At 37.1% G+C, this 15,174-nt stretch overlaps 1 protein-coding gene across 1 annotated transcript in view; it reads left to right on the top strand.

The window, feature by feature from the left end:
- Positions 1 to 7,578, top strand: part of AGL (amylo-alpha-1,6-glucosidase and 4-alpha-glucanotransferase) — an 82,587-nt gene extending 75,009 nt beyond the window's left edge. Inside the window, exons 32-34 of the mRNA XM_077746057.1 lie at positions 317 to 404; positions 516 to 649; positions 4,274 to 7,578. Coding sequence (XP_077602183.1) covers positions 317 to 404; positions 516 to 649; positions 4,274 to 4,391 — 340 coding nt within the window. The 3' untranslated portion in view covers positions 4,392 to 7,578. The remainder of the gene's footprint in view (positions 1 to 316; positions 405 to 515; positions 650 to 4,273) is intronic.
- Positions 7,579 to 15,174: the final 7,596 nt, after the last annotated feature.

The following is a 15,174-nucleotide window of genomic DNA, read 5'->3' as shown; positions in this document are numbered from 1 at the left end:
GCTCAGAGCCTGGAGCCTGTTTCAGATTCTGTATCTCCCTCCCTCTCTGACCCTCCCTTGCTCACACTGTCTCTCTCTCTCTCTCAGAAATAAATAAAACATTAAAAAACAAACACATCTTTTTAAATGGATTGTAAAAAAAGACATTCTGAACCCAATATATACTAATTTAAGGTTAAATGGAAGATGAGCTTATCCTATAGATTTGGAAGACAAAATAATTTGATTCTTTCTTTTACCTTTGCTATTGAAAAATCTTTCTAATGCTTATGTGATGTCTGGTCTTTCTCTAACCTAAATTTCAATAATTTTGCAGTGATATGGTTTACTGTGGTATTTATGACAACGCCTTAGACAATGACAACTACAATCTTGCTAAAGGTTTCAATTATCATCAAGGACCTGTAAGAATTTCATTTCTCTGTTCAGAATTTTCAGTTTGTTATTTTTCAAATAACTTTATAAATATTAACAGCTCTTTTTTTCCTCCTTTACCTTTAAATCATCTTTTTTAGGAGTGGCTGTGGCCCGTTGGGTATTTTCTTCGTGCGAAATTGTATTTTTCCAAATTGATGGGACCGGAGGCTAATGCAAAGACTGTATTTTTGGTTAAAAATGTTCTTTCCCGACATTACGTTCATCTTGAGAGGTAAGTTCTTGGAGGGATGTAATTTCCATAACAGTATTTAGTCAGTTTATTAGATATTAGTTAAATAACAGCTACTTAGAATTAATTTCTGTATACTCTAAGTACCGCAATAAAATTTGAAATTTTTACTCTTATTTAACATGACAAATTCAATGATGTAATTTTTACCTTCCTTTAATTAGTTTAGGTTGTTATTTATTTTGATTTGGAGACTTGATATTGTGTGATTTATACATGTGGAATCGTCTGACTTTTTAAATATAGTGGATATTTTGGGGTATGATTAGAACAGCATAAATACAAAAACTAAAAGTACTCATGCTCGGAATTTTGAGTTAGCTAATTTAAAGATTTATGTGGTTGCCAGAGGAGAGGTAGGTGGAGGGATGGATGAAATAGATGAAGAGATTTAAGACTACACTTATCCTGATGAGCACCCAAGTAATGTATAGAATTGCTGGGTCATTATATTGTATACCTGTAACTAATGTAACACTGTATGTTAAAACTTTTTAAATTTAGAATAATTTGAAAAATAAATAAATGAAATTAGAATAACTTAAAACTAAATAAAACTAAATAAATGAAATAAAAATAAAGATATGTCGATAAATAATTTTCAGAAATGCTTTATTATAGGGGCACCTGGGTGGCTCAGTCAGTTAAGTATCTGACTCTTGATTTTGGCCCAGGGCATGATCTCATGGTTCATGGGATCAAGCCTTCCTACTTTGTCCCACCTGATGATGTGAGGAATGGATTTCTTTCAGAAAGGCAGGGAAAGAAGACTTCTTTATATCAGTATGGATATGTTCCATGTGCGAGTTCCACATAGAACTATGAGCAGCATATTATTGGTTCTATAAGCTTGTTTTGTTTCTTAATTTCAGTACTGTATTAGTTCGCTAACTCTGCCATAACAAAGCACTACAAAGTGAATAGCTTAAATAAGGAACTTTATCACCTCATGGTTCTGGAAGCTAGAAGTTTGAAATCAAGTTGTTAGTAGGGCCACGCTCTGACGATGCTAGGGAAGGATCTCTCCCAGCCCTGTCTCCCAGCTTCTGGGAATTCCTTGGCTTCTGGCAGCCTAATTCCAGTCTTCACATCACTTTCTTTCTGTGTGCATCTCTTTGTCCAAATTTCTCCATTTTTGTAAGGACACCAGCCATATTGGATTGGGGGCCCATCCTATTCCAGCATGACCTCATCTTAACTAATTACATCTGTAACAACCCTATATCCAAACTAGTTGACATTCTGAGTTATTGAGGGTTGGGACTTCAGCATATGAATTTTGAAGAGGACACAATTCAACCCACTACAGATACCCTGGTACCCAACTTCAGTAATTTGGCATTTTACTCAGAAGTAACTTGATCATTTGGAAGCAAGTTTCTATATTTTGAATTTCTCTATGATGGTTTTTTAAATATGGTACCTAGCTGGTGGTAGTGGTGGTAGTGTTATTATTATTGGTTGTTATCTAAACTGTCTCCATATTTACCTAAGGGAATTATTTTTCTACATTTTTATTATGAAAAATTTAATACCTACAGAAGAGTATAATGTAACATACGCTCTTTACACAGCCATGAGTTACAATGTTAACAAGGGTGGAAAAAACACATTCCCATAACCCAACTTTAAAAATGAAACAGTACAGAATTCTGGATTTTTTAACTTTATGTTTCATGTTTAAAGAAATTACACTGAAATTAAGAATAAATCTGAGGGGCGCCTGGGTGGCTTAGTTGGTTGAGCATTTGAGTCTTGATTTCTGCTCAGTTCATGATCTTGTGGTTCATAAGTTTGGGCTCTGAGCTGACAGCTGCAGCCTGCTTGAGATTTTCTCTATCCTCTCTGTCTCTCTCACTCTCTCTCAATAAAGAAATAAACACTTTTTTAAAAAAGAATAAATTTGAGGGGCACCTGGCCGACTCAGTTACAAGACTATGTAGCTCTTGATCTCAGGGTTGTAAGTTCAAGCCCCATGTTGGGTATACAGATTACTTAAATAAACAAACAAGCAAACAAACAAATAAAGTTTAAAAAAAGAATAAACTTGATAGGATAACAATACTGTGTTCTGATAATGAGACCTGGAACAATTAACGTCTATAAACCTCTTATCTGCTCTGTGAATACAAATGATTATGGTACTTGCCTTACAGAGTTGCCATGAGCATTAAATGAGATAATGTACATAAGTCACTTAGAACATAATAAATGCCCAATAAATGCTACCTGTATTATTATTCAGTAGAATGAGAGATTAGAATAAAAATCCAGATTGTTCTTGTTTTTGAGAGAGAGCATGAGAGCAGGGAAGGGCAGAGGGAGAGGGAACAATCTTAAGCAGGCTCCATGCTCAGTGCAAGCCAGACGCAGAACTTGATCCCACAACCCTGGCATCATTACCTGAGCCAAATTCAAGAATTGGATGCTCAACCGACTGAGTCACCCAGGGGCCACCAGAATTTTTTTTAATTGGCACTGCTTTCCTAGTCATAGCTCTCAATGTTTCATTATTCTATATTAGTTTTAAAATTTTGTCAAAATTTACATAATCACAATTTGAATTTCATAAACTTAATTTGAAAGTACTAAGATTAGACGTGAGAGGGTATTTGTCTCTCTGTATATGCTTGGAATGGTAGTTTCTTCTGTTTTCATTTTTTAATGTTTATTTATTTTTTGAGAAAGAGAGAGCAGGAGAGGGGCTGAGAGAGGGGAGAACAGAGGATCTGAAGCAGGCTCTGCCCTGACGGCAATGAGCCCAATACAGGGCTCAAACTCACAAACCATGAGATCATGACCTGAGCCGAAGTCGGACACACAACCAACTGAGCCACCCAGGTGCCCCCTGTTTTTAATACATAAAAGGAATCTTTTGGGGCGCCTGGGTGGCTTAGTTGGTTAGGCGTCCAACTTTCGCTTAGGTCATGATCTCACGGTTCGTGGGTTCGAGCCCCGCGTCGGGCTCTGTGCTGACTGCCAGCTCAGAGCCTGGAGCCTGTTTCGGAGTCTGTATCTCCCTCTCTCTCTGACCCTCCCCTGCTCACGCTGTCTCTCTCTCTCTCTCCTAGAAATAAATAAAAAACATTAAAAAAAAAATTTTAAAAAAAGGAATCTTTTGTGGTTGGAAGTCTTAAATCCCAAACATTGAATATCAAAGAATAATTTCAATCTAAATTCTTAATACATAGATCTTTTAGGATATCCTGTTCTGTTTTGTAGCAAATGACTAGATATGATTGTTTTTCTATACTAGAAAGGAAAACCACCAAGTGCAGTGCCTATTTTTTAATCAAAATAAGATGTGTTAGATTGTTGGGGCGTTTGGGTGGCTTAGTCGGTTAAGCGTCCGACTTTCGCTTAGGTCATGATCTCACAGTTCGTGGGTTCAAGCCCCGCGTCGGGCTCTGTGCTGACTGCTAGCTCAGAGCCTGGAGCCTATTTCGGAGTCTGTATCTCCCTCTCTCTCTGACCCTCCCCTGCTCACGCTGTCTCTCTCTCTCTCTCTCTCTCTCTCTCCTAGAAATAAATAAAAATATCAAAAAAAAAAAAAAAAAAAAAGATGTGTTAGATTGTATCTCATAAAATGTCTTTTATTTCTTTAAGATCCCCTTGGAAAGGACTTCCTGAACTGACCAATGAGAATGGCCAATACTGCCCTTTCAGCTGTGAAACACAAGCCTGGTCAATTGCTACTATTCTTGAAACACTTTATGACTTATAGCTGATTCATGGATGTGTATTAAGTATGCAAATACTTGTATTGTGGAATGAAAGCTCAAAATATAATATAAAGGCTTTATATGCAGAGGTTCAAGTTATTTTTAAAAATCTCATTTATATAATATTGATGCCCAATTAGGTAAGACTTTAAAAACATTGATTTGGTTTTTTCTTTTCTTTTGTTTCTAATGTACAGAGGTAGCTTTTGATTTGAATCAGAAAGAAAAACTACCATTACCAATGGGATGTTTTTCTTTTGAATTCATGAAGTATTCCTATAATGTCTTGAAATAAAGAATTTGAAATCCAGAGTTTGAAACAGAAAAATCATGTAATCTTCTACTTGTACATAAGTAAAAATTAAGTATGACAATGTAATAATGAAAGAAATGGAAAAGTATCCTTAGATTCTGGTATATATTTTCTTCAGTAATAATACATATTGATTATGCTGTAGTTAACTAACGTTCTCACCTTTTACTATATTATTCCTAGCACCCTCTACACTGTATTCGATAAATATTAACTGATTACTGAATCACGGAAGTATCTATCTACAATGTTATGTTCAGAGATAGAGCACAGATGTTCATTGTGGGGTTTTTTTTCACTAAAATATTAATATGTTTTTAATATAATGAATGCCATAATTTGCTTAGGTTAATGATACATAGGATATATGAGAAAACACAAGCATTTAAGAATTTATTTCCTAAAAATAGTTTTGTAAAATTAATCTTGAGTTCCAGTTTCCTACTATGAGATGGCTCACATTCTGTTTTTATTTCTTTTTTTTAAAGTTTTTAAATGTTTTATTTATTTCTGAGAGGGAGAGACAGACAGTGTGAGCAGGGGAGGGTCAGAGAAAGAGGGAGATACAGAATCTGAAACAGGCTCCAGGCTCTGAGCTAGCTGTCAACACAGAGCCCCACATGGGACTCAAACCCACAAACCATGAGATCTTGACCTGAGCCGAAGTCGGTCGCTTAACCGACTGAGCCACCCAGGCGCCCCAAGATGGTTCACATTATCAAAATACACATTGTTGGGCATATTTATGAGAACTTAAAAAAAATGTTATATTAATTTTCTTTTTGTGTGTGTTATATTAATTTTCTAAAACTTAACACTTATTTTTAGTTTCTGTGTGAAAGTGTATTGATAGATCATAGCAGATACTAGTTTCCTATTAACTAAAGCCTACATTGACAAGTTTAGTACTGAGAACAATCTTAATATAATAAAAATATAGACATGACTTTAGTAGTTCTCTTGAATTCAAAAAGAATCATTTGAAAAGTTGTTCATTACCTTAAATCTGAAAAGTCATAAAAGGAAAAAGGTTTTTAACATTTATATGAGTTGATATTTTTGAATAATACTTATTCTCTAGATGGAACTTTTTTTATTGTTTACTGCTTTTGTCTCAGAAAACACTTAAATAAGATCATTATACTTTTAGTTGAAAGAAAATAGTTGCAAAAATCCTTTCATCACTACTTAATATTATTCAGTGGTATATTTATAGTTAATAAAATAATGGTACAATAATACTTTTCTCAGTTAAAGGTAACATACCCAACCATCTTAAGTATGATTGAGAAATAAAAATAAGAAAAGAAAGTAAACTAAAACTTTTAGGTAGCAAAATTATATGAATATTGAAGATATCAAATTCCCAGGCTCAAAAGCTCATGCAACTTAATGTATATTGAACAGCCTTCTTCAAAACAGACCGCACTTTAGAAATAGTTTTAACTAGGGGCACCTGGGTGGCTCAATTGGTTGAGCATCCAACTTAAGTTCAAGTCATGATCTCGAGGTCCGTGGGTTCCAGCCCCAGGTCCAGCCCTGTGCTGACAGCTGAGAGCCTGGAGCCTACTTTGGATTCTGTGTCCTCCACTCTCTCTGCTCCTCCCCTGCTCGCTCTCTCTCTCTCTCTCTCTCTCTCAAAAATAAACATTAAAAATTTTTAAAAAATAGTTTTAACTAGCTTGCTTTTTTGGCTTCCCAACTTAAAGCAGATTAAATCTAGAAATTGAAGGAGAGTTGTGATATTAATCTGATCACTGTCTATAAACACATTGGTTTCCAAGTTTCCCTTCCTTCTTCAGTGCTCAATTTATAACTTCCTCTAAGCTTTGTAGTTAAAAGGAATGTCCTTCCTTGAGAGAGAAAACCATTAGTCTTCAAAGGCTTATGCAGTTATGTTGCTGTACTTTAACTTCTGTATTAAAGGTAGTAGGAAATGGGGCACCTGGGTGGCTCAGTCGGGTAAGAATCCAACTTCAGCTCAGGTCATGATCTTACAGTCCTTGAGTTCAAGAGCCACATCGGGCTCTGTGCTGACAGCTCAGAGCCTGGAGCCTGTTTCGGATTCTGTGTCTCCCTCTCTCTCTGACCCTCCCCCACTCATGTGCTCTCTCTCTCTCTCTCTCTCAAAAATAAACATTAAAATTTTTAAAATAATAAATAAAGGTAGTAAGAAAAATAATTGAAAAACCAGTGTACTTAATAAAAGCAAGAAGTAATAGCTGATGATTAAATAAGATGGATGGATGGATGGATGGATGGATGGGTAGGTAGGTAGGTAGGTAGATAAAAGTTGAGAATTTCTAAAACATAGCCATATTGGGTTGTAGGGCAATTCCCCTACCTCCATAATTTTTAAGGATATCATGTTGTACTAGAAAATTAAGTGGTTGATATTCCAATAAGGAATATTAGGGAAAGAACATTGTGATAATCTGCATGATATTTTTTAAAGCTTAAGAAGGCATGTTAGATATTATTTCATCAAAAGTGGTTAAAATAATGGTTTTAGACTTTAGAGGCATAAATGTCATTTGACTAAAGAACATTTAAATAGAATGCTTCATTCCTGAATATGTTGGATGAAGTATCATTATATGACATTTCGGCGATGGTTCCATGCCTTGGTTCTTCACTAATCCAGATCAATCTTACTCTTTAACATGAGAAGTAAGTTTCCCAGTAGAACTAGTATGCTGTGATAATTTAATGTTTCAAGAATAGCTGAGGAAACATTACACCTGTCATCATATCTGTGGACAATAAAACCTATGTGAATTATAATCTGTGTCTAATATGTCTTCAACTGCTATATCTAGTAAGAAATGTCATTTGACTGTCTGTGTGCCAAGAAAATAAAAATATTTTCTAAAGGACTATATTTTACTTTCATTCCATTATTTACCAGTTAATGTTTTGATATTGACCACTACCATTTATTCGGGGCTTGCTTTTTTTGGCTGTTTATTTCTGGGTAGTTATTTTTTTCCAAGATGTGTGAGGGCAAAAAGAAGAAGAATTTTAGGCTCTTTGTCAATTTACTTAATTAACCATATTGAAATTAGGAGCAAATGTACTTTTGATATATAATTAGATTGGTTACCAACTATATACTCTCCTGGTATTTCTTGAAACCTTTTACTCTATCATGAATTTTTTATTTACCTTTCATCAAGTTGCTAAAAGGCAAATACCATAGGCTAGGATAGATATAATGTAGATGTGTGCTTCCTAAAGTGGCCAGAAAGATTGTTTCACTTTTAATAATAAGAAGCACATCTAGTGACCAAAGTTGGTCCATTTGGTATTCACGTTAATTACTTCATTTTTACTGGAGATATATCTATCTTCAGATAAAAAATAATAACCTAGAAGTCCAAACTTCTATCAAACAGGTTTTATGAATGAATTTGTCAAACAGATCAATGTGCCTAAATAATAAATTTAAGCACGTTGTTTAGTTTGGGTTTTTTTTTCCATTTGTATGAGCCTTGAACTATTAAGTAATACTTTATCATTTTGGCTACAGTTTTTTCCCTAATATTTTCCTTGTTTTTTTGGAAGGGATTGGAAGTATTTTGTTTAACTTACAAAAAGCATTTGATTTTTCATTAATCAAATCTTTTCATGTTTATCTTTGCGAACTCTTCTATCTCTTCAAAATTTAATCAACCTCATTTCATAATTTAATAAGCTTTTTCTTCTGATTTAATATTTAGTGTTTTATAGCAGTATCCAGTAATGAGGTGAGACATTACTTATGTTTTTTTCAAACTGTTGTATTCCAAACTCATGAATTGAGTATGACTTGTAGTGATTACTTTTTTCAATTATTTAATTTCTGGGATATACTATTGAAATTATTTGTGCCATTGACTCGTTGAACTATTAAAATATTTTGTTTTAATATTTTTAGAATTATTTCTTACCAATCTCCTACTCTCCTTTCTTAGAATCCTGTTTTATATTCCCTCCTTTGTTCTTCTTAAGTATTCCTACATATCCAAAAAGTATTCTCTTACTATTTTTACTAAACTCCTACTTACACTGTAAGTTAATGTGATAAGAACTGACATTTACAATATTTAATCTTATCTAACAACATTCAAAAAACCTTTTTAGCTTCTTGAAATTCTTACTAATTTTTGTGCTTTTTGTTGCTATTTTGTATGTAATCCATTTTGGCTCAACTTAATAGCCAGTTAGTTGGAATAACAAATTCAGACTTGGGGCACCTGGGTGGCTCAGTTGGTTAACCATCTGATGGTTTTGGCTCAGGTCATGATCTCACTGTTTGTGGGACTGACCCCACTTTGGGATCTGTGCTGTCAGCGTAGAGCCTGCTTGGGATTCTCTCTCTCTCACTTTCCCTCTGCCCCTCTGCCGTTCGCTCGCTCTCTCTTTCTCAAAATAAATAAATGAACATTTAAGAAACAAGTCTTGCTCTCAGTCACACAACACATAAATTACTTAACCAAGACTCCACCCTTAGTCTTTCTACTACAAATCATCTCCAAAAGATCCTCAAAATTGTACGTTTCTGTGCTCATGTTCACAGTTCTTGCCATCATCCAAGCATGGCTATTATCAGTTGCCACCTGATTACAGAAAGCATTAGATCTTGCTCTGTTTGGGTCTAGACATAGTCCCTTATCACTTCATCAAAATTCTGTATCTGCAGCCATCTGCCTTAATAAGATAACTGATCTATTCCTAAATATTCAGAACCCCAAGGGCCAAGCATGGGTTAGGTTACACAACTTGGATACATTGCAAATTTAAGTGTCCTATCCAGGTGAGGCAGAAAAAAGTCAGAGACAATAAAGATAAGAACATAAGACATGGCCAACTGTCAAAGTTGCTACATGAAAATTTTGCTAAGAAGTTAGGATTCACTCCCAGGCATGAAGAATACTAAAAGAAGCAATTCTCCCTCTCCCTTTCTCTGTGTACATCCCACCCATCCCTCTCTCAAAAATAAATTAAATAAATAAATGAATGAATAAATATTTTAAAATTTCTTTAAAAAAAAGAATGGTAAATGGTAAAAAAAAAAAAAAAGATGGTAATGCCTACCTTATTGAGAAGTAAAGATTCATGACAGTCACCCATGGTATATCAGGATTAAGTTTGACGGCATGTGGGGCACTGAGGTGGCTCAGTCGGCTAAGCATCCAACTCTTGACTTCGGTTCTGGTCATGATCCCAGGGTCATGGGATTGAGCCCCAAGTCAGCCTCCATGTTGGACATGGAAACTGCATGAGATTCTCTCCCTCTCCCTCTACTACCCCTCCCCGTTCACACTCATGCTCTCTTTCTCTCCAAAAAAAAAAAAAAAGTTTGATGGCATGTGACAGAACCCAAATGACAGTGGTCTAAGTGAGACAGGTACAGAGGTGTGCAATCCAAGGCTAGTACACTGGTCTGTGGTCATCAGGAGCCAAGGCTAGCAACTAGTGGACAAAAAACATTCTGTCCTTTCTCCGGTGTAATGTGAGCTCATTGTCTCCTAGAGGTAAGCAGAGGTGTTCAATAATCTATGCACTTATTTTAATTGGTGGTTTCTCCAAATTATTTTTTCCCTTCATGTTCCAAAGTTTGATCTTGGGAAAACAAGGACTCAAAGTTCATATTGTCTTAATTCATTGCAAATTTTATGGCTTGGTTGAAATTAGAACAGATTTTATAATTAGTAATTTTATATTTACATTTTAAAAATTCATTTAACACATTAAATTTTGAAGACATGAGTCCACTTATACATGGATTTTTATACACTATAGTACTTTAAACGTATTTTCTTTTTTCTTTTTTTCTAAAGTTTATTTTTCAGAGAGAAAGTGCATGCAGGGGAGGGGCAGAGAGAATCCTAAGCAGGCTCCACACCATTAGTGAAGAGCCCACTGCAGGACTTGAACTCAGGAGCTGTGAGATTATGACCTGAGCCAAGTCAGACACAACTGACTGAGCCACCCAGGCACCTCTCTCCTATTTTATTAATAACATTTTCTTTCCTCTAGCTTACTTTATTGTAAGAATACTGTAGATAATATATATAGCACACAAAATATATGTTAACTATTTATGTTATCAGTAAGTCCGGTCAACAGTAAGCTATTAGTAGTTACAATTTGGGAGAATCATGAGGCAGCTGGGTGGCTCAGTTGGTCGAGTGTCCGACTCCAGCTCAGGTTATGATCTCACGGGTTGTGGGTCCAAGCCCAGCATTGGGCTTCCTGTTGTCAGCACAGAGCCTGCTTCAGATTCTCTCTCTCCGAGCCCCGCCCCCCACCCATCCCCTGCTCACATTTTCTCTCTCTGTCTCTCAAAAATAAATAAACATTAAAAAAATTTTTTTAAAGATTTTGGGGAGTCAAAAAGTCCTATGCAGCTTTTGGACTGCACGAGGGGTTGGAATCCTAACCCCTTTGTTGTACAAGGGTCACAGTTGTACATGAGATGCACACTTATGATTTATGCACTTTTCTGTAGGTTAGAGATCAATAAAAAGTCTCCACACCTTTGCCATAAAAACCTTTACAGAGCCCTTGCATAATTTCAATTGTAACTGAACTTACATTTTGTGCTTTACCACCTAAGGTTTTAGAGACCATCTACTGTGGGAAATGGTCTTTGTTTTTATTTCTGCTAAATTTATCCTTTTAGAATTATTATTCAGTTGGATCAATAAACTTGTTTGTCCTAATTATACTTATATAATTAGCCTGAGTTTTATATAGGCTTCTAGCATATCCTAAATCTTTTCATCTGTAATCAGTTCTCTCTCTTTCTCTCTCTCCCACACACACCCCTTTTTACACATTTCTCTCTTTTTTTAATGTTTATTTATTTTTTGGGAGAGAGAGGACATGAGCAGGGGAGCAGGAGAGAGAGAGAGAGGGAAACGCGGAATCCGAAGCAGCCTCCAGACTCTGAGCTGTCAGCACAGAACCCTATGTGGGACTCGAACTCATGAACCGAAAGATCATGACCTGAGGGGAAGTCAGACGCCTAACCGACTGAGCCACCCAGGTGCCCCTCATTTTACACTTTCCTAAAAAAAAAAAAAAAAAAAAAATAGGACCTAAGTGCCTTATCCAATGTTACACAGATTCTTTAGATGCAGGTACCCTGATGCCTAGCTCAGGGATCTTTTTCCTATAATTCCAAGTTATAAGAAAAAAACTGGGTGCCTCTGGGCAACTTCCCTGATGAATGCTGCCATTTGCCCTCTTGTGACAACAGAGGATTGTGTGTCATTTGGACAAAGGTGTATAATCGACCCTACGGTGGAGAGGTCGTAGAATTCAAAAAAGTTAGAATTCACATCAAAACAAGACGAGCATTTATTAAAGTAGTTTTTGACTTCTATGGAACATGGTAAATCTTTTATATTCTAAACAGAATTCTTCAGTTAAAAAGCACTAGTCATTTTTCGAATGTCACAAAAAGCCATCTTTAAACACTCACATACAATTCATTAAAAAATTAAAAAACAAAAAATCAAAAAACGGGGGCGCCTGGGTGGCTTAGTCTGTTAAGCGTCCGACTTTCACTTAGGTCATGATCTCGCGGTTCGTGGGCTCAAGCCCCGCGTCGGGCTCTGTGCTGACTGCCAGCTCAGAGCCTGGAGCCTGTTTCAGAGTCTGTGACTCCCTCTCTCTCTGACCCTCCTCTGCTCACGCTGTCTCTCTCTCTCTCTCCTAGAAATAAATAAAACATTAAAAAAAATTTTAAAAAAAACGTACGTACAATTAAGATTTCTCTTTTATTGCCAGATTCTTAAACGTATGTTTAATTTTGAAAAGAAGGCCTTTGAGAGCCATTCTGCAAGCTCCCTGAAGATCCAGGAACGTTGTACACGCAGAGGGGCGCCAGTCTCCGCGCAGGGAAGCTCTGGAGGCTGTGCAAACTCGGAGAGCGCCACCAGAGGGCAGTGTGTGCTCAGCTCACGTAGCGACTCCCCACCGACTGCACTGCCCTAAGGCCGAGCTGTTCCCTCCGGCTGGGGAAACCGACTCTTTTACCCTAGCTACCTCGGACCTTTGCCAGGCGAACTCAGGATATGCATGCTTTCTTCACATTTCATAATATATCTAACTACATAGTAAGTTTGATATAAATGGTAAAATACGTACATCTTTCCTCTCGTAAATGGTACTTCGCTTTCCTTTTGGATCAATAGGGAGCATAATTAATCTGCTCTGCCATGTCACTCTTTATATAAACCTTTCCAAATACTCCCAGTCACACTTCCCTTTTGGGGCTGGTGACATTACCCTTGGAAAGGAGTTAACTGATTATGCGATGAGTTTTTAACAAATCACTCGGTAAGAGACAGGGCCAATTACGACAGTCAACAGTGAAATTACAAATTCTTCACGTTTCCATTCACGATACGGTAATTTCTCCAATTGCAATCATTTCTTTTAAACAACATAGTTTTTAAAACTATATATATATAGGGGCGCCTGGGTGGCTTAGTCGGTTAAGCGTCCGACTTTTGCTTAGGTCATGATCTTGCGGATCGTGGGTTCGAGCCCCGCGTCGGGCTCTGTGCTGACTGCCAGCTCAGAGCCTGGAGCCTGTTTCAGTCTGTGACTCCCTCTCTCTCTGACCCTCCCCTGCTCACGCTGTCTCTCTCTCAGAAATAAACATTAAAAAAAAAAAAAAAGGTGAGCTCTGTTTTCTGTAGACTCTATAAAATGTCTCAGCATTTTCTATGACTCTATAAAGTTTAATCTTTTCCTTTTAGGGAACAAAGTAACTCAATCCTGTCCTATTTTGTTCTCAGCCAATCTTGGATGAGAGCTTCTCCTACTCAACTCAGAGGCTTTCAGGGCACATGTGTCTAGAAACTCGTACTTTTTTTTTTTTAATATGAGACATGACCGTACCNCCCACGAACCGTGAGATCATGACCTAAGCGAAAGTCGGACGCTTAACCGACTAAGCCACCCAGGCACCCCTCCTGGTAGCATTCTTAAAACTGGCCTTTTAAACCTCTTCCAACAGGTTGTAAAGGAAGAATTAGGCATCTATCCATTTCTGTTTGGTCCTGGGAGAAAAGAAAAAGATCCTGGAGGCTGGAAGGGGTTTTGTTTTCTCCTCAAAAATGATCACGAATTGCTCTCAAGTGTCCTAGAAAGTCAAAGTTGGTGTTTTCAAATAACAGAAGTAAAAGAACTTCAGGTCTAGCATTACTTTCATATTCATGGCCCAGAGATTTATATGTAAAAGAAAACAATTGTGAATGTGGCTTGGTTTATATGGATAATTCCCTCCTCCTCAATTCTTCTGAGTTGGGGATCTCAGGTCATTATGATTCAAAATCCAGAGCCTGGAAAAGAACTCAAGAGGTTAAGCTGATCTACCCAATAAGGGGTTGGAGAGGGGTGCCTGGGTGGCTCAGTTGGTTAAGCATTCGACTTCAGCTCATGATCTTGCGGGTTCTTGAGCTCCAGCCCCATGCGGGACTCTGTGCTAACAACTCAGAGCTTGGAGCTTGCCTCTGATTCTGTTTCTTCTCTTTCTGTCCCTGCCCCCTTCATTCTCTGTCTCTCTCTCCTTCAAAAATAAACATTAAAAAAAAAAAAGTTGGAGAAAATTGGGAAAGGAAAGGGAAGTGTTGCAGTATAGATGAAAAGGGTGAGGTAAGGGAGTCCAGTGCCCACCTGCCCTACACCTATCACCTGCTTAGAGGACTATTCCTGTTCTGTGTTAGCTGAGCCCTTGCTCTGAAGGATGATCCTTCACATCAAGTATATAGTAATATTTTTCTGAACTAAAAATGAAATTCACAAAACACGTCCAAACTCATGCTTAACCCTAACCTCTAGCAAAAGTTGCTACAAAAAATGTCAACAATTCAGTTTAACTCCCTGCAAAATACCTCTCACACTCTGCAGTGGAGATGTCAACATTACTAAGGAGCAATCAACCAAAGAGAGAGGAGACTTAGAAGAACGTTTATGATAAAATAATAATAATAATAACTCAGAAAGTAGACAGTTTGGCACCCACAAATAGAGAGCAGGGAGTTCAAATGAAGTGAAGATGGTCATCGCCTTCCCGGTTCACCAGAAACTGGAAGAGAAGAATAAATCCTGAAAAAATATTACTAGGATACAGCTCAAGATGGCAAGCAACATTCCCACCTTGGCCTCCGTTCTCTCCACAGACCAGGGCTACTCAGACTGCTCCACAAACCAGTGAACAGAAACGAACAGTGTATTACAGGTCTACAAACAGAGAAATATAGAAACTGAGTACAAGTACTTAGATCTGGCATTGCCTGATCAGATTGTTTTTTATCACATTTTTCTGGCAGTTCCTTTTCATTGAATTTTACCAAAAGTATCAATCCAAAATGATTTGGGAAGAAAAGGATTGGTCCTTCACTGGGATCATTTGAGAAGCTTTGCCCTCGTTGCCCCTGAGAGGAGGTTCAGAAGTATCAGGGCTTATCTGA

Source organism: Crocuta crocuta, unplaced genomic scaffold, assembly GCF_008692635.1.
Source record: "Crocuta crocuta isolate KB4526 unplaced genomic scaffold, BGI_CrCroc_1.0 scaffold48, whole genome shotgun sequence".
NCBI lineage: Eukaryota > Metazoa > Chordata > Mammalia > Carnivora > Hyaenidae > Crocuta > Crocuta crocuta.
The sequence above is the reverse complement of the archived record's forward strand: the minus strand, read 5'-3'. Positions and strand labels throughout refer to the sequence as shown.